Raw genomic sequence first — 21,548 nt, forward strand, 5'->3', positions numbered from 1 at the left:
TCTTTAAGGCATGTGCACCTGCTTAATTTTAAGCATATTTTGCCACTGGGGCTCAGGGGCTCATTCATGTACTGAAGCTAAGTTTGACTTAAGTATCCAAAACTTCAGGACCCCTCATAGAATCATTAAGGCTGGAAAAGACCACTGGGATCATCTAGTCTGACCCTCAACACATCACCACCGTGCCCACTGAGCCATGTACAGTCCCATAGAAATGTATGGCTTTGGAGGGAAGGAGGAGAGCTGGAGGAGCCTGGCTCTTCACAGTGGGGAAGGAGGAGGCATCAGCAAGGGTTTTACCCATGTGAAAGCCTCATTCTCTCAGTCCAGCTTGGGTTACTTTACAAGGGGAGCTGACGGTCTGTTGGCACAACTGGATTTTGAGCAAGGCGCATTACTACAGCAGCACTGGTGCTGGAGTGCTCGCAGGGGCTCTGACAACCCAGGTTGTGCTTGTTGGCAGCCCTCAGTCCTTCCCCAGCTGCTTTAAAAATTCAGATGTTTCTGGAGGGAAATCAAGTATGGATTTTAAAAAAAAGGATCCTATTCTGTAGAGATTCCTGCGGTTGAGTTTGGCATGTTTTTGATGAGTTATTCTAGGTGGGGATGCTGCTGTTGTCAGTTTTGATTAGTTGAGCTGCTGACATGGGGTACAGCTTCCTCATTTGAAAATGGAAAGATGATGCTTAAGAAGCACTCGGTGGAAAATTGGGAAAGGAAGAATTAGACACTGCTTTGCATCTACTGCTCTTCCTGTTTTTGAATTTTTCTGATGATTTTTTTTCCCCTGGTGGACTGAGTCTCCTTAACCTCTCCTACAGCACAAATACTAACAGCAGTGTGGTCCAGGAAACAAGAAGCTGGAAGTCTTTTCCAAGCAAGCCATTGCAGCAAGAACATTCTGGGTGTCAAGGAAGCATGAGATACCTGATTTCCAAGATGAGCACTCAGCAAAGAGGATTAATGTGAATTCCCCATGCAGAAAAGTTCTGGTTGAATGGGCAGAATGTTCATGATGGAGCTGAGGGTCACCCTGTTGGTTGCAGGGGACTTGGACCTGACAGTCCCTTCTAACTCAAACGATTCTATGTCAATGAGCAAATCATCTCTGTTGCTGGATAGCATCCATACGTTTAATTTCTACAGCAGGTAGCAATTCCATAACCTATTGTATTTTTTCTCCCAGCTTCCGTCTTCAAGTCTTTAACAGCCAGGCTCCCAAGAGGAACTCATGGATCAGAGAGTAAGATGGATTTGGCCTTTTTGCATTGAGGTGAAGCAGTGCAGGAGTTGCAGGAGAGGGGAGCACTTGATAAAGAGAAGGCCCTTGTACTCAGAAATGCCAGAGAGAAATTGCGTGGAAAATTCTTTCAACTAATGGTCTGAAAAATATTCTGCAAAGGCTATTTTCTACCCTTACTTCTAATTACATCTTAAACATTAATAGCCTGAGCGACTGGAGGATCACACACACTAATGTCACAGTTCACTTGGAGCAATTTGTTTTGTAAGATAATGAACTGTGTCAGCAAAAGTTGAAAACTCGTTCTAGGTGGAGCTGATAGTACTGCTTCATGTTAACTGTGCTCAGTGCTTCCCTTGGAAATGCCTTCAGCCTTTGGCCTGATTTCTCTGCTAGATGTGGTAACCTGGGATGAGACTGTCCATGCAAGGGGACCTCATTGTCTATGCATGGGGCTGCTGGGGAGGGCAAAGGAGGCAAAAGGAAGCAAAGCTGGGTCTGTGTGCAAGGAGAACGGGAGGAGGCAGAGCAGTCCTGGAGGGGGAATGGAGTGGGAAGAGGGGAGAGAAGAGGAGGAGGCTGGTGGTGCCGGGTTTGTGGATGAGCAGTGCCTCCCAGATCCCAGACTGTCATGTCATTCTGGAGCAAACTGTCCATACAGACAGGTGATGACCAACAAGAAAAAGGGATCATCCTTTTAATTGAGGACACATTCACAAGGAACTCTGTAAATGTGAATAAATAGGTAAACAGATGATGAATGCAGTGTGTTCAGCAGGTCAAGACATTGCTTTTACCTGCACGAAGGGCCTTCCCTGCTGTGGCCGCTCAGCATTTAGGGTTTTCTTTCATCTTTGTGATCAGTTGGGATTCTTGGGACTGGAGAACCATCTGTGACCAGGTCTGCTTCAGGAGTCCGGAGTTGTTTACCCTAAGGAAGAGGTCATGCGAGTCCAGCACAGACACAACAGCTTTGTTCTGCAGGGCGCTTTGCTTCTATGCCCTCTTTCATACCGAGCTATCCCATGGCATTCCACAACAACAACAGGATGCAGCAGAGCTGGAAAAGTTAGCTGTCTTTTGATTTGTGTTATATTTTTAGGAGTTAAGGTTGATGACACTTCACACAGAGCAGGGTAGCACGTTGGTAGCCGTGTGCCCATCTCCTGCCATCGACGTGCACAGGTCAGCCACGGAGCCAAGCGTTCAGACTGTAGTGCTTGTAAAGCCCGTATGTGGGAGTCGGGCAGTTCTCGCAGACCTGTGTTTATATGAGGATGCCTGTTTTATGTCTTTGTGCTGAGCTTCTGCTAAGTCCTATCTTGGGACTTTCTTTGGCTTTTGATTCCGTGCAATGCGCAGAGATGTTCCGCTTTGCACCCCTCTGAGTACATCTGTAGAAACGAATTGAAGCTGTTCTGGTCTGTCCTTACCTCCTTCCTCTCCTAACACTGCTGCTCACTCTGTGCTCAGCACCCATCTGCAGGCCTCCACACCCTATGAGTGCTTATTGCTCTCATGGAGTTCAGATGAGCACTGTTGACCCATTTCCTTTCACGTGAACCAATCTGAAAACCCCTTAACTGGCATTATTTTCCAGAGCCTCCTATTTTTCTCCCTCTTGTTAAACATTTGCTTTTCTGTTGATGATGATCTGCAGTAATGCAAATAATCTCTCGCAGCATCTCAGGAGAGAGTAAACACTTTGTGGAGGGAGTTGAGTTTTTTTGTTAGTAACCCCCCTTTTTTTTTTCCTAATTTGAATAGAAAGCAACATTTTACTAATCTTTTAAAACTGTTAGCTCAATTTTAGTTTGTTGCTATGTTGTTCTTGTTGCTGTAGTATTCCAGGCTCTCCTGGCCCAGCCCAGGCAGGTTTTGACACACCTGGAGCTCAGGGGATGTCAGTGTGTTTGAGAGGTGCTCCCAGTGCTTTGTATCAGTGCTGTGGCAATGCACTTAATCCATGCACTGTTAAAAACCCTACAGAATATCACTGGTTGGTTTCAAAGAGTGCACTACATTGAGGTAATTCCATTGGGAATGGTGGGAAGTAAAACGCATTGCCATAGACTGGCTGCATTATGCCTGAAGATCATAGAATCACTGAGGTTGAAAAGACCAGGAAGATCATGCAGTCCAACCATCAGCCCACGACTGTGACTGCTGTAGGCCATGTCACTCAATGCCACATCCACCATCTTCTTGAAGGGACAGCAGCTCCACCACCTCCCTGGGCAGCCTTGCTGTTCTGTTGTGCTTATGACAGATGTATGCACTCTCGTCACCAAACAGGGGCAGAGTAGCATTTCATGTGACGTAAATGTAGGAAGAGGTGGTCCGTGCTCTGCACTTTCAGTGTCCTGATCTTAGGGGGAGATAGCTGAGATACAGAGAGATGGTCTGCAAGGGAGTCTATAGGGCCAGGTCCCAGCACCCAGGACTAGTGTTCCGAGCCCTAAGTGACCCTCTGTTTGGGGGAGCTGCCTTGAAAATACATGTCAGTGGAACAGAGCTCGCAGGCCACTCTGGCTGGGTGCTCACAGCTGATCACTGGGCATTTCACAGGGAGGTCTTTCAGATCAATGGTTCCTGTTCTGCAGATCTGAAGCTTTTTATTGTATTCTTAAAGGCAGAGCATCTCATTGATAAGAGATAAATATGTTTTAATTCTGACTTCAATGCAGTGAGGCGATTCCTACACCTGGCAGCAGCACGTGTGCAGGGGCTTGTGCTTGGGCATGCGACCAGGCAGTTGGGATTCCTTACCCTCCTGCTGTATGCACTTCCCCTAAAAGTAAGAAACCAAGGAGCTCTGAAACACGGTTGGGCTGAACCTCTGTGCCTCAGGGTTGCAAGGGGTAACTGCTGCTCTAGAACCATAGAGTCACCAAGGTTGGAAGTGACCTCCGAGATCACCCAGTCCAACCATCCACCTACCACCGGTATTTCCCCACTATACCATGTCCCTCAGTACAACATCTGAATGTTTCTTGACCACCTCCAGGGTTGGTGACTCCACCACCTCCCTGGGCAGTGCATTCCAGCACCTGACCACTCTTTCAGAGAAGAAATTTTTCCTAACATCCAACCTGAAACCCTCCAGGGGGGGGTGACATCCGGGGCTCTGTGCTGCTCTATGGCACTGAGGGGCACAGTTCAGTGGGCATGGTGGGGGGTGGGCTGACAGTTGGACTTGGTGATCTTAGTGGACATTTACATCCTTAATGAGTCTGTGATTCTCCCTCATTTGCATACGTGCATGAACAAGCTGCTGATGCATTCACACAGCCATGTGGCAGCACTCAGTAACCAGGGATCTCGCCGCTGGGCCATCTTTGCCTGCAGCACTTTGATCTTGAGAAGGGCACTCGATAGCAGAAACAGCACTGCACCCAGAGCTCTATCAGATGCCCTCATCCCAAGCACCTGTGGTGGAGGATCAGCAGGGCTGAGCGGCCTCGAAATGAGTTCAGAGCATTTCTCCTGAGGGCCGTGAATGCTTGTCTCTTTTGAGCTTGTTTTTGCTGTTTCCCAGCGCTGCAAGTGATGGGTTATTGTGCAGTCCCTTAATGGCTTTTACAGAGGTGAAGAAAACCATGACAAATGCAAGCAAACTTACAGCTTTTGCTTGTTTTGACGCTTGTTTCTCTAATATTTTCAGTCCCAAATGACAAATGGCTGTGTTCTTTGTATTTAGCGTGGACTACTTGGAAAGCACCGCAGAGCACAACTCCCGTGCATTCATATCTGCAGAGCCCCAGCGTCTTCCAGAGACAGCCCTTCCAGCAAATTACCTTCTTCTCAACTTGATTTTTCAGGATCCTTATAACCTAGGTGTCAAAAGCCTGCCAACCAGAGCAAGGCAGCATTCCCTATGTAATAATGTATCTTGATGCGTTGGGTAAGTTTTCGTCAGCTATTCCGTCTTCTCCAAACTGTAATATTTTAGCCCAAACCTAGTGCTGGCATGCCAGCTAACTCATTTTCCTCCCTTCTGCCCCCTCTTTGTCCTGTTCTCCTGTTGGTTTTTTGCTCCTGTTTACACGAGCAGCCCTGCCAGGCTTTCCTTTTGCACGGGGCTGTGATTGCTGCCTTCAGATCTGCACTCAGCACTGGGGTCTGCTGTGTGCCACGGCAGCCAAAAAGAATTCTCTCCGGAGAGAGTGAGCGTTCTGCAAGCAGCTGCATTTGTATTTTTCTCCCCTCTCATCTCTCTCGGGGCTTTTGTTCCTGTGTGACACCCAGCAATGTGCTCAGCACAGTGCTTTCCCAGCGAGGCAGCGCTGCTTTGGGTTATTTATAAAGCTCGTATCAGCGGTGTTGCTGGGTCTGGGGAGGTGGGATAGTGAGACAGCAGAGGGGAGCAGCTTGCTAGCAAGGGACTGTCAGATGATGTCTTTGCTCTTTCTGGAATCGCCTCATTTGTTTCGAAGAAGACCAGCCTGCAAAAGGCAGCATTACCGAGCGCTGTGTTTGTTAGAGAGGCTCTGTGCTGGGATGGCAAAAACAAAGTGAGCCCTCCCTGAGCCTGCAGGGCAGCGTGATGTGGGAGCTCGTGTTGTGCCACTGATCCTGTTTGTATTTTTGCACTCAGAAGCTGAACGCCCACCTCGGCTCCGTGTAGGTCCAGAGACAGGAAATAAAGGCAAAGAAATATTCCTCACTTTGGGAAAGTTTCTCCTTTCTCTTCACGTAGCACCTGGTTGGGAAGCAGAAGTCGCTGTTGCTTTGCCAGTACGGCTGTTCAGAAGAAAAGATGTAAAAAAAAACCCTCAGCATCTCTATGCCAGGATTTTAAAGGAGCACCACGCAGTGCTGATCTCATTGGAAGATAAAGAAAGCCTCCTTCAGCTTCTCAGCATCTTCCTTGTGGTGCTCTCCCCCTTTATTTTTGTCTTCTGAGCTATCACTGGTAAGAGATAAAGTGAAAAATAATCCTCCAGCATTGAGAAATGCAGTGTGTGCACAGAATCACAGCCTGTCCCTTTAAACTACAGATAAGCCTTAGTGGAATTTCTATTCTGGGAATAGTTAATTCTGTTTGAGGTTGGGCAAGAGCTAAGTGCACACAGGCTCGGTAGCAATATTGTTACTCCATTTGATTTTGCTCTGAAGGATTTGCCTCCCTCATTTGATGGAAAGTGCAGTTATTGATCAGTTTCCCACGAAGGGGAAGATGAAAAACAAAAGAAAAGGGAGAGAGGAAAAACAAACAAACAAACAGAAAGCCCAAACGAGAGTATTTGTAGCTGTAGTGCTGTTATATAATAGCCATTATGTAATGCCTGTTGGTGCCAACTAAAAATACACTGGAAGATAACTTCCAATTCATTGAAGCATTTAACAAGCATCGTCCCAGGGTTTTTTTGTGCTGGATTCAGACCTCCTGCAGATGTTAAGTAGAGCTCACAGTTCCCCTCGACCTCACAGCAACCTGTTCTGCCTCTTACCCCTCTTCCTTCAGTCTTGTTTTTCCCTTCCATCCAGTGTTATAGCCAGGCTTAATGCCTTATCCATCACCTTTTGGGTTTGCCCATCCCACTGACCGTGCCATCGGCCTTTGCAGCCCCTTTCTAACACTTTGTTCAGCTGAGCTTTAGAGGGGCGACCCGATCTGGTGCAGGACCTGGTGGTTGGTAACCCATGGCATGGTGGTTGGAACTGAGTGGTCTTTGAGGTCCCTTCCAACCCCACCACACGGTGATTATATGACATCCATGGGGAACACTGCATTTGTTCCCCATGGAACTGTGGAAGGAGGGGAGAGGACAGTGGAGCAGTGAATAGATTTTGCAATTGCTTGTCCAGCAGCCATCAGACATGCAACAGCTTCATGGGTTGTGTTACAGGTAGCTCTTCTCCTGCATCTGAGCTGCAGCTAAAGGTGCAGTCTTTTCCATCCAGGCCTCCATTGAGCTACCATAGATGCCCAGCCCAGGCTACACACAGAACTGGAGCACAATCTCCAAGGAGCTCCTACCCAGCAGAATGATGCTGTGCCATTGGGATACAGATCCCAGTGCTACAGGGTGGCAGAGCCTTAGCACTCGCTTGGCATCACCCTGGATAAGGGACATGCTGGGCCACAGGAGGTGACCACGGAGCTGCAGGGAGGTGATGCGGGCAGCAGCATGAGCTGTACTGCTGGTGGGGACCCCGCAGGTTTTGTTGTTTTGACAGGAGAAGTTCAAATAATTCTGGTTGAAAAAGCTGTGAGCGAAAGCACTCCACATATTCAGGATTTCAGTCTGCACAGAGATTGGTAGCACTGTAAGTAACACTGCAGATCTCAGAACGTTTTGAGTGCTCTAGTTAAAGTGGGAGTGCTGGGAGAGGGCAGGGACATGGTTAGTGGGCATGGTGGGAATGGGTTGGTGGTTGGACTTGGTGATCCTACTGGTGTTTTCAAACCTTAATGATTCTGTACCCCAGCCAGTAGCACCAGAACATCACCTCTGGTAATAAGGAATAAGTCTGTATTTGGCTCTTAGATGATCCTGTTAAGGAACTGTGGCACCTTTGTAGTCAGTGGGACCAGTGGTTCCATTGTAGGAGCCAGAGGTGCTCTGCTAAGTGCCTGCAGATCCCATCTAACTGTCCAAGCACTCTGAGGTTGCTGGCTCAGCCTCCATGAAGGTCAGTAAAGGTTTTTGTTTTTCAAAAGAGCAAAGCTTTGACTCAGTGTATCTTCAAGACTTACAGAGCCTCTGATGTTCAAGACATGGGATGTGGTTTACTGGACAGTATTGGTGGTAGGTGAATGGTTGGACTAGGTGATCTTAGGAGTCTTTTACAACCTTAATGGTTCTGTGATTCTAAGAATTAACTGAGATTGTATTGAAACAAGGGTTATATACATTGGGTGGCATGTTTTGCTCTTGAAGGTGCAGTAGAAGTTGTTAGTACCCATAATTAGCGTTGCTATTTCAGTATGTTGAACTATGTGTGGAGATAACTCCTGGTTAAACTTAATTTCCTCTGTAGGAACAGAAACACTGACAAACTGATGAAGGGAACCAACAGTGCTTTGCACTTGACTTGGCTCTGTGTCAGTCTCAGTGAGTGCAATTACATTTGTCTAGTTTTAAGGAGGGGAAAATCCTAGTCAGTGGAACTAGAATTTTACCAACCATAAATCATCCAAGGGGTGGAACACCTCTCCTATGAGGACAGGCTGAAAGAGCTGGGGCTGTTCTGCCTGGAAAATAGAAGGCTGCAGGGAGACCTGAGAGCAGCCTGTCAGTATCTACAGGGGAGCTACAGGAAAGAAGGGGACAGACTCTTCAGTAGGGTCCACTGTGATGGGACAAGGAGAAATGGTTTCAATACAAAGGGGAGATTTAGATTGGATATAAGGAAGAATTCTCTTACAGTAAGGGCAGTGAGGCAGTGGCACAGGTTGCCCAGAGAGGCAGTGGTGCCCCATCCCTGGGGATGTTCAAGGTCAGACTGGATGGGGCTCTGATGGAGCTGTAGGCGTCCCTGTTCATTGCAGAGGAGTTGGACTGGGGTGACCTTTAAGGGTTTCTTCCAACACAAACGATTCTATGGCTCTATGAACTACTTTTATCTACTTGTTTTTAACTAAAGCTGCCTACCTTCAGCCAGTTCTTGTGTCCCAGGTGGAAGAAGTCTTTCTGCAGGAAGATCCCCATGTGGGAAGGGTAGGAGGGTTAATGCAGTGGATGCAGATGTGGAAATCCCATTGCCATGCGATGGAACGGCGTAACCTGGCTGTGTGCAGGTGCTTGTTTCTGGCAGCTGCTAACGAGAGTGATGTGAATGCTTACTCAAAACCACAATCAATTAGGTGTGTGATGATTATTTAGCACTATGGGATAAAGGTTTAGGGCTCTGTGCCTCCGGCCAGCGCGATTCGCTTTCTGTGGGGTCAGATACTGCCTGCAGCATGTAGCTTACTGCTTTATTGGTGTAAACAGGGAGATGGAGCCATGCAAAGCGGGTTTTGCTGCGTGTTAGCAGAGGCCACTCCGTTTCCTTGTGCCTCCGTGAGTTAAATGCCAGGAGTGGAAAGGTGAAACATGAAGGATGTGGAAGAAAGAGCCAGTGGCTCTCACGCTGCCCCGCCGGTGCGGCCGAGCGCGGTTCCAGCAATTACTGACTTTGTCTCCCATCCCTCGCTGGCAAATGGAAATCGACCCCCGTGGTGACCTGCGAATCTTTAAGCATTTGAATGAGTTCTACAAATTAGGCTTTTAGGATTAGTCATCGTAGGTTTGCAGCATCATTGGTGCGTTGCCAAGGACCCCGGTTCTGTCACCATGACTACTGCCGCGGGTTACAAGGAGGGAAGTTTGTTAAACAAAACATTCCTGTGCCTGAACACCAATAGGGTCCCTGCATGGCTGGGGGCACCTGGTTGATGGTTCCAGCAGTGCAGCTTTGAGCTCCGTGTCTGGAGAGGGGAAGATGCCATTTTCCGCCCAAGGAAAAACCATTCTGTGGATTCCTGGTGCCTGTTAAATTAGGACTGTGGTTTCAGAAGCGGTGGGAATGTGTGCTGAGCCCACAAAGTGCTCTCATTCTGTGGGGACTGTCCCCTCCTACGAAAGGCTGTACCAACCCATGGGACGCACAGCTGTGGGGAGTATGGTACTGTGATGGGGCAGCTGTGTTAATGATGGCCCCTGGTGCTGTGCTGTGAGACCAGTAGGCACCAACAGGCATGTTTGGGGTTTTTTTTTCTAAAGCTGAGCATTGAAAAACAGGATGCTGTGGTCTGTCGCTAGTGGGGAATGTATAACCCAACTCTTCTCTGCTTTCTCCTCTTTGGATACATGCCTTGTGCAGGGGAACGCGCCTGGCCTTTGTCCACCTTCTTTTCTAGACCTTCAGATGTGAGAACAGGGCTGCCAGACACTCTGAAGTGCTCTGGTATCATTTGAAAAGCCAGCCATGTACATTTATTTTTTTTTCCTTTTCCCCTTGGATGTCTTCTTGTAGGACTTTGAACGTGTGCACACAGCTTTGCTTAGGAACTCAGGAAGAGAACGATTGCATTTGGTAGCTTCAGCCTGGCGTGGTTTCCTCCATGCTGTTCACGCTCATGGCTCTCCTCTGACAGAGCTGTCTCCTCTTCTTCACTGAGCAGCACACAGGAGCTCAGGACCGAAGTTTCTCCTGGCCCAACCTGATGTCCTCTTTGGCACACGTCTTGGTCTCTGTTACTCATAGAGTCATCGAATCATTGAGGTTGGAAAAGACCTCTAAGGTCATATAGTCCAACCCCAACCCAACCCCCACCACACCTCTAACCACGTCCCTCAGTGCCACATCCCCGTGGCTCTTGAACACCTCCAGGGACGGTGATCCCCCACCTCCATGGGCAGCTGTGCCACTGCAGCACTGTTCTTTCTGAGAAGAAATTGTTCCTAACATCCAACCTGAATTGGACGTTGAATCCTTGAACACAACAATGCGGGACGTTCACCAGCACCTGGTGGTAGTGTCTGTGTTACAAAACATCTTCTGTAGTCCCTGGATGGAGAAGGAATTCCAGAGGATGGTTCTTAGCTCTGCTGAGCTCTGCAGAGACTTTGTCCTGCCTTTGGAAGCACTGATAGGCGTATTTATGTGCATGCACACAAACTCTGTGTGTGTTTACGTGCTAGCAGGCCACCACAGCCCCACTGCTTCCTCAGCTCGGAGGTTTCCCACTTAAACCGTTCTGGTTTCCCTCGGATGTTTTGGTTCTACCTCTAATTTCCCACAAATGGGCAGGCAGGGAGTTCTCCTGCTGCTCTCCTGAAGGTTTCCTTCCCCTGAACTAAACTGCTTTTTGCAGAGGATTTTCACTTATGCAGTAGAGTGCTCGTTAGAGGTCTATGTGGGTGACTAAATGCTGTTTGCTTTCCAGTGTCGGTCCTATTCCATGTTTGCATTTGTCTTGAATGTTCTGGAGAAACAGAGGAAAATGATGTTTTAGCTTCAGACCCATCTCAGCATAAGAGAATTCTGTGCCTGTTCCTTCCAAGGCTGGCTGCACTGATCTCATGGTTAAGGGAGTGGAAATAAAGAAGTAAAATCCTGAGCTATCCTAATCCTATTTGGGTGAACTGCCTGCCTCCAAAGCACGCAGCCCTGGAAAGCATCTCTCTGTTAATTACTCCTCGTGCTGCTGTTTTGGTGGCACTTAGTGCTGGATTACCCCAAAGCCTGGCTGTCTCAGGAACACCGTAAGAAAAGGAGATTTGCACGTGCACGGTGACGAGCCTCTGTGCTTTGCTGCTTTCAGCCACAATCAAGTGCTGCAAATGAGAGGAAAACAGCAAAACAAGCCAGGAAAACCATGCGTGCTGCTGTTTGCATGTCCTTGCTGTGGGTTGGGGCAGGTTGGCCCTGCTTCTGCCCTGGGCTGCAGGGATGGGCAAAGCACAGCTGCCTGCGGGTGCTCCGTGGTGCTGTGCCCTATCTGGAAGGCTCCTTATCAGGACTGGCTTTGTTTACTTGCATAATTCCCTCGGTGCCTTATCAGATTAGCATGATTTCCAAGTGTTAAGAGCATCAGTGCCTGAAAGAGTTTTGCACTCTGCTTGCCTATGGTCTGGAGAGATGGAAACGCGTTTGTGACGATAGAAACCCATTTAGACAGAGGTGGTTTTCCTTTCCTCCTGGATTAATAATAGAAGCATGGGGGCCTGTTAGCAAGGAGCAGGGCTTCTCAAGTAGCTGCTTTAATCCTTGGTGCCTGTCTTTGGTACCTGTCGTTTTGTGAGCTTGCATTGAGGAGTGCTGGAGGGACGCTGCATCCCACAGCAAAGGCCATGTCCGTATGGACCCCTATGGATCCGTGTTCTGAGAGCACTTCATTGCTTCTGGGTGAGTTTGGAGGTAGGATTTGTTTAAAGAAGGACCCTACACTGGAGCATCCGTGGGTTAGGGCGTCATCCCTTCCTCCCTCTTCCTCTGACTGCGATAGCAAAGCACGCTGTGTGCACCTGGGTCAGTGCATATGAAGCAGGGAGGTTGTCCTGTTCCTAACAGCAGCAGGAGAAATTAGGCTGGGATCTCTGAAACATCCCAAACAAGGAAGGGTTTTGGTGTTGGTTAAACAGGAGCGGTGTTGGCAGCCCCCCTGTTGCCTTGCAGAAGCATCACCTGGCTGACCTTGCTCAGCTGGAGCCCAGCACTGAGTTCTGCATCAAGAAAGCTCTGCTCTCACCCCCTCCCCAAAACCCCCACCCTCAGCTTGCTGAATAATTTCAAGGTGCTAATTGGCCTGCGCTGCAGCTGATGCATTGATCTGGAATGCAAACAGTCTCAAAGTAATTTTCTGTCTGAGCCAGTCTGGGGCTTACACGAGTGCTGCTGTTTGTTTCCTTGCTTTTAATTTCTGGCAAAGAAGAGCTTTTGTGTTGCTCTCAACGAGATGCCTGCGCCTCTCTCGGCAGTGCCACGTGGGTGCCAGGGGAAGGTGACACTCGCAGTGCCCACTTCTTGGGTAGCTGAAGTATGGGGGTGGGCATGGAAAGGTGAAATCCTCCTCCAGCAGCCATGTGCTCCATGCTGTGCCTGCAGGATCTGATGCTTGGATGCATGCAGGGTTTGGGGTGTGCAGTGTTGTCACTCACACAGCTCCCGGCACTCTGGATGCAGGAGGCTGTGCAGAAATAAACTCATCCACAGCTGTTCCTCTCCCCAGCTTGCAGGCACAGGTTTGGTTTGTCTGTAGGGTTTGCTCTTGTACCTTTCCAATAAAACTGGTGGTGGCTTTGCTGGGAAGGGAGCAGGGCTGGGGCTGCAGTTGTGGGCCAGGGAGTAAAGGGGAGCATGGGATCAGAGCAGGGGGAGGAGGGGGCTGCACCTTGTACCCTCCAGTGCCTCCCCAGCAAGGTGCAGAACGAACCTTGTGTCCCATTCTGCAGGTGATCTCACCTCCAGGTGCTGTGTGTATGTAAGGGTTGTCGCAGACCCATAGAACAGCTCAGGTTGGAAGGGATGTCAGTGGTTGGTGGGACACGTGCAGACTCCAGGCAGCATTCCTGGCTCTGCCTGCAGCACTGCAAAGTGCAGGGCTCAGCTCTCCATCACATCGACGCGGAGATGCTAATTCTCTGCTGGAGCGTGGGGAAGCTGAGACTGGGAGGAATGTTTGCAGGTTTGAGAGCAGATAGATCTTGTTTCACGTGGCTGAAGATCCCTCTGGCAAGGGGGACTTGCATTGCAAAACACATTCTTTCCCTCCGGGCAATCCTGGCCTTTCATTAGTGTGAGGTGATCCAGCTGTGCTCCAGATGCAGACCTAAGGAGCGTTCATTGTGGTTGTAGGCTGGAGCCTAAGAGAGGGCGGGGGGGGAAGAAACTGATTGGGTTGCTGCAGCTGTTACTGTTTTTCCGTGCTTCAGAGCAAAAGGAGAAGCCTGGAGACCCCTCTCCTCCTCGTGCCATGCACTGTGGTCACAGGTGGCTTTGGGAAACTGAATGGAAGGAAAATACCTGGAGACAAATAAAGGGAGCTCCTGCCTGGGTGAGCAGCTGGCCGAGCTGCATCTCCTGCACAGCTGCTCCTGCTTGGTTATGGTGGTATTTAACTCTTCCCCAGGAATGAGCTTTGCAGGTTCTTTTCTGGGAAGAGACGTTGTTTTCTGTACCCACTTTGTAGATAGGAAACTGAGGCACGGAAGCTCCGAGGTTAAGCACATGAAATGTCAAGCTGTCATTTCCTCGCCGCAGTGCTGGAGTTTGCGAACCTAACAATGTTCTTCTGACAGTTCTGTGAGTGGGATAATACCTAAATAGGAAAACGAGTCGGCAGGTTTCACAGCTTCCCTGCTGAGGGGGCATGGGATATAAACCTCCGTTTTGTGCCTCTGTTCTGCACGCTCAGGGTGCTCTCCAGAATTAAAGCTTCCCAAAAAGCTTTCTGAGCCGGGACCTCCAGTTCAAACCCATACAGCATCTCAGATGTCAGGAGAGCAGGCTGGTGGTGCTGGAAGCCCATCCTGGCTCTGCGTGACCCTGCTGGTTCTCTGCCCATTGCACGTCCTTCTCGGCAGCACCCCCAGCCCTCCGTGCTGACCACACCGATGCAGAAGTCAAGGAGATGCCTGGGCTTCGGATCAGCCTTTGCCACCTGACTTAATCCCCTGCTTTGTGATAAGATGGGATTTGAAAACACGCACAGCGATGAGCACCTTCTGCAGGGCAGTGGGGAGGAAACCCTTTAATAAACGTAAAAATCATATTACAAAGATATGGCCATAAGCCCTGCTGCCACGTGGAGGGATGGGCGACAGCTCCCCCCATTTGTCATGAATTTTGCAGCTGGCAGCACTTTTATTTTTAATGCCTGACCGTTGGAGCCCTACAATTGCAGGAGCTTTTTCCTCTATCTTTTTAATATAAAGCAAGACTCCAGCTGTCATTTTTTTGCAGAGAGAGGCTACAAAAGGTGAAGTCTAAGGGATCTAAAGCCAAAAGGCTGCTTAAAAAAAAAAAAATAGCAGTTATTTTTAATTGCATTGTCTTGAAGCATTCAGAGTCAGCCGTGGCTGCAAACGTTAGCCCTGTGATGATGAACTGAATGAGCAATTGGTTCATTCAGAGCACCAGAACAAATCAATGAGCAGCACATCACCCGGAGCGCTCTGCTGGAATGCGAGAACTTCTGTGCTGAGTGAAGGTAAGTGCTTAGGAGATGATCCAGCATATCACACCAGAGAAACAAGCCAGCTTAGCATCTTCATTTCCCTCCGAGCACAATAAATCCTTCCCATATCCGCCGTTTCATTTGAGAGCTAATGGGTGTCCTCAGGTGCGTATCCGATGGCCGTCAGGTTGGAATGAACTCTGCAGAGAATGGTGGGATGGCTTTCCAGTATGGAACCATTCCTTTCCCAGCCACTGGTTTGGCCCTTTCATTTTAGCCTTTTTTTTTTCTTGAGATCTGAACGCATTTGTGTCGTCCCAAAGGGATTTTTGAGTGCCCCATACGGCCTGAATGTGGTGTATGTCCTGGCGTGCTGCTGGCAGCTGCTCAGCCCTGCTGGGGTGTTGGCCAGAATTTGTTGTCCTGCTGGAAATGCCATTGGTTATTTGAGCTCAGGAGCCGCTTACGGCCGATCTGATGCTCACCAGCACACATCCTGGGGTGACGATTCTATGATACTGCAGTTCAACCACAGCAGCTAAATGAGATAAAGAGTCCTGGGGCAGCCCTCTTGCTTTTCACCCATAGGGTGGTGACGCACTGAACAGGTTGCCCAAGGAGGCTGTGGATGCCCCATCCCTGGAGGCATTCAAGGCCAGGCTTGATGTGGCTCTGGGCAGCCTGGGCTGGTGGTTGGCGACCCTGCACATAGCAGGGGGTTGGAACTGGGTGAGCACTGTGGGCCTTTTCAACCCAGGCCATTCCATGATCCTATGATACGATTCTTTTCAGTCACTCCAGGTGTGCAAAATGAACCTAACTCATACCCTAAGCCTTACTGTTGTGCTGGCGCTACACCTTGGACAAATCTTTGCTTTGCTCTGTATCTGTTACGTTCCCCTGCTTTAACAAGACCGCGTTAACGTTGCATCTCATGTATTCAGCTCTCCTTGCTGCTTTTCCAAGCTTCCTGCGCACAACACCTTCCCACGTGGCTTATTTGATTCTATTTAGATGAGTTTGTTGAGCTTCTAGACTGGGTTTGTTCCATCAGAATTCGGGCTGTGCTTTTCCATCTGGCTGCCTGGTGGAAAACAGCGTCCAGAAGTGATGTTTTCAGTCACTTTTGCAAGGTTAACTGAATTATGAGGAGCAGATTATTGAAGCAAATGGGGTGGCCTTGTCACACTTGCTAGGGCCTGTTAGACCTGCAGTAACACAACCAGAAATGCCCAGGAGCTGCAGATGCCCCCAAGGAAGTGGTTGGCGTCGTTTTCCAGCGTGGACTGCCTCCATCCACTGTGAAATGCCACATCTGCCATCACCTCCCTGCCCCGAAATAGCTGACGGGATGCACTGATCTGCAGCCAGGTCACCCATGTAAGGCAGCAACACCACCCACTCTGCTTGCAGGGCGGGAGACGAGCTGTGACGTCCTCTGCAGCATCACCACAGCCCGGGATGTGCTGGGATGGCGCTGCTGTGGCCCCGGGGACAGCTCTGCAGGGAGGAGCGGTGTCTTCTGACCTTTCTGTGATTTAGGTGCCTGTCTGCCTTAATGGCTTTGGGATGCAGGAGGTGGAGGTGTAAGTACCAATGACGCGCCGCCAGGGAGCAAATAGGCGTCCGACGAAGAAACGCATCCTTCTTTTCCCCTCCTTATGGATCTCTCAGGCAAGGAGCAGAGGTGGCAATAAAGGGAGAAGGACGTCAGCCGCCTGGTAGATCAGCAGCTGCAGCTCCGGTTGGCGGAGTGAGCTGGATTTTGGGGGTGCTTGGCTGATGCAAAGGGCAAAGCAATCACCAAGTGGCATTTGGCTGCAGTAATTTCCCACGAGCGACTCGCCGCGGTCTCTCCGAGGTGACGTGCTGGTGATGAATGCACAAACTTACCCCCTCTCCCTGGTGCATAGTTTTTGTTCCGTGCGAGCTCTGATTATTCAGTGTAAAAAAGAAACATTGGCCTATGAAGCCGAACATCAAAATGCAAAAGCAGAACTCTCAGTGTCCCCACTGTTTGCAGTGTATTTGCTCAGGGTTATTTTCATGCCGCACACAATTGAGGTTATTGAGGAGAGCAAAACGAGCAGTGTTTGTTATTCAGTTCATTTTGGGTTTTCAGTGCCGTCGTCGTCTCGTAGTGGCAGTGCCTGGGGACTGGGGGGTGAGGGGATGCATTTATTACACGGAGCGTGGAGCTGGACAGAAACAGCTCCCAGAGGCCTCCCTGAAGGAGAAGGAAAGGATACAGGGTGGGGGATGCTGTGGGGTAGGGAACGTGGGGATGGGGACGTGGAGCAGCTGGTGCAAGAGCAGCAATCCTTGGGTTTGTGTTTCCGTACCGCCGGGCTGTGTCGAACCTCAAAGCAAAGTGTGTTGGTTTCTGCTGGGAGCTCCGCTGTGTCTGTGCTGGCTGAGTCTGCAGCTGAGGTCAGCTTCCCGAAGCCAAGGAGGTTTAACTGGGATTATGCATTTGTGAGGCTGGATCTGGCTCTGAGCTCTTCGCTTCTGTCATTTGCCAAACCGAAATCCAAAGTCCAGACCATCTTAGAGAAGGTTATGCCATCATTCCGGAGTCCCTGCCTGGTTTTACGGGCTGTTAATACACGAAGGTTTCTTTCAGATGGTGAAAGACCTGTATGAGGGGGTTGAAGTACAGATTTTGAACTACTTAATGCCATTGGACTAGAAGGAGATGTAATGGCACTAGTGTTATTCTTAAAGAGGTTTCCTTTGTCTCAGTCTGAGATCACCTTGGAGTCTCATCCGAGTCGGAAGGGACCTCAAAGGTCATCTGGTCCAACTCCCCTGCAATGAATAGGGATTCTGCTGTGGGCTCTTCTGCTCTGGGACTGCAGGCAGCAGGGACCTGCTGCGCATCTCCAGGTCTCAGGCTTCTGCCCAGGCTCCTCTGCCAACCTCCGTGTCAAACGGATTTAGAGAAAGAATGTAAAACTAGATGAGAAAAGCCAAGCTGTGAGGCAGGGCGGGATGCTGGGCAGGCTGCCCGGCCTTATCTCTTGCCTTGCACTGACCACATGTGGACCAGGTGATGGAGCCGGCTCTGTGTTCCTCTCTAACAAACCTCTGTGCTCCCCTTCTGTCTCTGCAGAGCTCCCTTCCTCCGAGCACCTGAGCGTGGCCGATGCCACATGGCTTGCCCTCAACGTGGTGTCCGGCGGAGGCGGTTTCTCTGGCTCCCAGCCCATCGGCGTGACCAAAATTGCCAAGTCAGTCATAGCACCACTAGCTGACCAAAACATCTCAGTGTTCATGCTCTCCACCTATCAGACAGACTTCATCCTGGTAAGAGACATCAGAGGGGCGGGCAGGGTCGCCTGTCAGCAGATGGCACTTAATGGCACTTCAGCGACACTTGGGAGAACCAGTTGCTTGAGGAGCAGCAGGAGCACCAAGGTTTGCTTTCCTCTGCGCCTTGCCATTGGGCTCTCTGACATCTCAGGAGCTTCTCTGTGGAGCAAGGCACTTACTGGTATAGGTTATGTGGCAGATACACATATTTACACCCTAATTATGGTAGATAACCTTGCTGACGTTTGCACTAATAGCACTGAAAGTGCTTCTCTGGACGTGTGTCTGGATGGCACCTTGTGCACCTGCTGCTTCATGTGGGAATAATATGTCCACTTCCCTACCTCCACTGCAGCATTTTCGTCCCTCAGGTGCATGCCATCACCAGCTCCCCCTCTCATCCCCCCCCAGGTACGTGAGCGAGACCTGCCCTTCGTCATGCACACGCTGGCTGCAGAGTTCACCATCCTCAGAGTGGTGAATGGGGAGACGGTGGCTGCCGATGACCTTGGGATAACAAATGGATTTGTCAAACCAAAACTGGGTAAGGAGCAGCCTGGACTCAACCCCTTGGGGTGCTGGTCTTCATGCTGCATGGGGAGAGGGGTTTGCTTAACACGTGCCTGAGTCGGTCCCCGTTCACCAGGGGCTGCAGGAGGTGCTTAACTTTGTGAGCAACGCTGATGAGCCCTGTGGAATTTGAGCCTTTTAATGCTGCTTTAATGCCTGTAGAGCAGACGTGCCTTTTTGTAGGACAGAAGGTTAAGACGCAACTCATTTCAGCTGCGAAAAGATAACGTTGTGTGGCCCATACTTCCATATGTTCACGTTGCAAAAGAAAATGGCTTCGACAGAGGCTTGGTTAAGCATTGCAGCCATTGATGCACAGAGAGTGTTGTTGTTCACCTTTCACACTTCAGTACCAGTCAGGATCAAGGCCACGGTGAGCCTGCAGCTATACAAAACCTTAGGATGTTTCCAGTCTGCAGGAACAAGCATCAAGCAAAGGGCACAGTTGGGAAAAGCAACTACTTAAATACATCTGTTCCTCCACACCCAGGTGCAGTTGTGTGCCCACAGCCAAACAAAGCAGGGATCCTTTGTGAAGTGCCACTCACCGCTCAGTAACTGTAGGTCTCCTTCTTAAGAAAATGAGCCTTATAGAAAAAGCAGGGCTGTCAATAAAATAGGCTTTGAGAAAGGAAGGATAAGAAGGCATACTGCCAGCAGCCAGAGAAATGCCCCAAATGGTGGGAGCCTGAATTTATTTCAGCCTGATAGCCCGCAGGGTTCCAGTAAGGAGAAACTCCCTGCTTTTACCTTGCCAGCACTGCTGGTTTTCTCTGTGGCTGCTGTGTGGCTGTCACATCTGGTAGGACGTGGCTTCATGGCTGTGTGTCTGTGTCTCTTGCAGTTCAGAGGCCTGTCATTCACCCCCTTTCCAGTCCGAGTAATATGTTCTGCGTCACCAGCCTGGACCCAGATACCCTTCCCACTGTTGCTACACTCCTCATGGATGTCATGTTTTACTCCAATGGGTAGGTCATGGCAGGGATTCAGGCTCCGGGGGGGCACACATTCACACTGCCTGGGGACCTGCTGCAGCCTTGCAGTGCTGTGGTGCCTTGTAATTAGAGATGGAGAGGATGGAGAGGAGGGTTGTCCCAAGAGATGGGAGCCAAGAGACATCTGCTGGCTTTGCAAAGCTGAGCCTTTCCAGACTTAAGCTGAAAGTTAGCAGTGTGGTCTGTGTGCTGCAAATCCATACGTGACCCAAAGATGCACAGCCAGAGTGCTGCTGTAATGGGATGTGGTAGTGCTCAGTGGCACTGCCCTAAATCAGTGTCTGAGCACCTCCGGTGTCAGTGGCTGTATCTTCTTTAAATGCCCTCTTCTGGACACAGTTAATGCTGTTCCCTTCTGTTTCCTCAGAGTAAAGGACTCGGTGGTGGGCAATGAAGACTCGGGACACATTCGCTTTTTCTCCTTTTCTCTCATCGAGGGTTACATCTCCTTGGTCATGGATGTCCAGACACAGCAGAGGTGAGCTTTGGTCTTACGGTCTCCCAGACTCTGAAAAACCACCTGAGGTGTTTTCAGAGGAGCAGGAGGCAGCTTAAGCTCTGAACCACATGTTAGTTCTGGGGAGTTTCACTGTTACATGCCTGTACACCTCATTACCTTACTGAGCACAGTCCAGCATGTTGGTCCAGGCCCAGAAGGAAATAACAGCATCATGTGGGATCCCAAAAGCTGTCTCACTGTTGAACACTGGAGCAAAGTGAGTTTGACATTTTCATTCCATTTTTCGCAACTTTTAAGAGCAAAAAAACCCCCAAAGTCTGGCTGAAGCTTTACTGCCAAAAAAAACCAAAAGCAGAGTGGGGACTTCAGTGATGCTGTCCTCCCACTTTGCTTTCACACGTGGCTGGGCTCAGTGCAGGCTCCTTGTGATGATAATACAGTCATCCCCGTGTGGCCAGAGCTCAGCTCAGGGCTCGTTAGTTGGGCAAGGCAAAAAGGCAGTGAGGGAGCAAACATCAGTTTTGTGTGTGTGCTTCTGCAGCTCCACATCACAGCAGTCTCTGAGGTCCAGAGACCAGACAGCACAGACAGCACGCTGCTCGAAGATGCCATGCATAGATTAGCTTCTGACACGCAGTGCAGTGTTTGGTTTGATTCTTGCCTGCCCTAAGGACTTGTTCCGCAAACTATTAATTGCTCTCTTGGATATGTCTTAAACCTTAATTGGAGTAAAACTCTGTCTGCCTTCAAGAGAGGCCTGAGGCTTGGAGCAGCAGGCAGTGCTTGGGGAATGTGGGCAGCCACTCGCTGCTGTTGGCCTCAGCAAGTCACTTGGCCACTGACCTTCCTTCTCTGCTACAAATCAGGGACCTACGGGGAGCCCAGGTACCTCCTTGGGATGGTATAGGAAAAAGCACTGATGGTGCTTGGGTGCAGGGACAGTGGGCACCACTGCATATCAAAGGAAGTAGGTAGGGGAGCATAGAATCAGTAAGGTTGGAAAGACCACTGAGTCCAACCATCACCCCATCCCACCATGCCCACTGACCCTCTGGCTCCAAGCAAGGATACAGGAACAGCAGCATCCCCGCGGGCAGCATCCGACACACCGCTGTGTTTTAATTGCTGTGTTTGGCGTCCCCTTTCTTTTGCAGATTTCCTAATAATTTGTTGTTTACAAGTGCATCTGGTGAACTCTGGAAGATGGTGCGGATTGGTGGGCAGCCCCTTGGCTTCGGTAGGTAAACATTTGGGCCCTCAGTTGGTGCACGGGGAGTCGGTTGCCTCAGGGCCTTCAAAAGGGATGGAAAAATCCATTCGTGTCTGAGCTTTTCTAAGTGCCAGCAGCTCAACATG

At 49.8% G+C, this 21,548-nt stretch overlaps 1 protein-coding gene across 10 annotated transcripts in view; it reads left to right on the forward strand.

Annotated features, from left to right (window-relative positions):
• The window catches only part of GATSL2 (GATS protein like 2), an 89,933-nt gene that overhangs the window by 64,162 nt on the left and 4,223 nt on the right, over positions 1 to 21,548 (forward strand). For 5 of the 10 annotated variants that reach the window (XM_015295702.4, NM_001281807.2, XM_040650041.2 and 2 more), the window contains 5 exons: positions 17,968 to 18,161; positions 18,579 to 18,711; positions 19,582 to 19,705; positions 20,100 to 20,210; positions 21,347 to 21,429. In XM_015295702.4, coding sequence (XP_015151188.1) covers positions 17,968 to 18,161; positions 18,579 to 18,711; positions 19,582 to 19,705; positions 20,100 to 20,210; positions 21,347 to 21,429 — 645 coding nt within the window. Of the gene's footprint in view, positions 1 to 9,598; positions 9,720 to 17,967; positions 18,273 to 18,578; positions 18,712 to 19,581; positions 19,706 to 20,099; positions 20,211 to 21,346; positions 21,430 to 21,548 lie in introns of those variants that run through there. The other 5 variants (XM_025141933.3, XM_046902314.1, XM_040650040.2 and 2 more) reach the window with 2 other exon arrangements.

This window comes from Gallus gallus, chromosome 19 (genome assembly GCF_016699485.2).
Source record: "Gallus gallus isolate bGalGal1 chromosome 19, bGalGal1.mat.broiler.GRCg7b, whole genome shotgun sequence".
In the NCBI taxonomy this organism is placed as follows: Eukaryota; Metazoa; Chordata; class Aves; order Galliformes; family Phasianidae; genus Gallus; species Gallus gallus.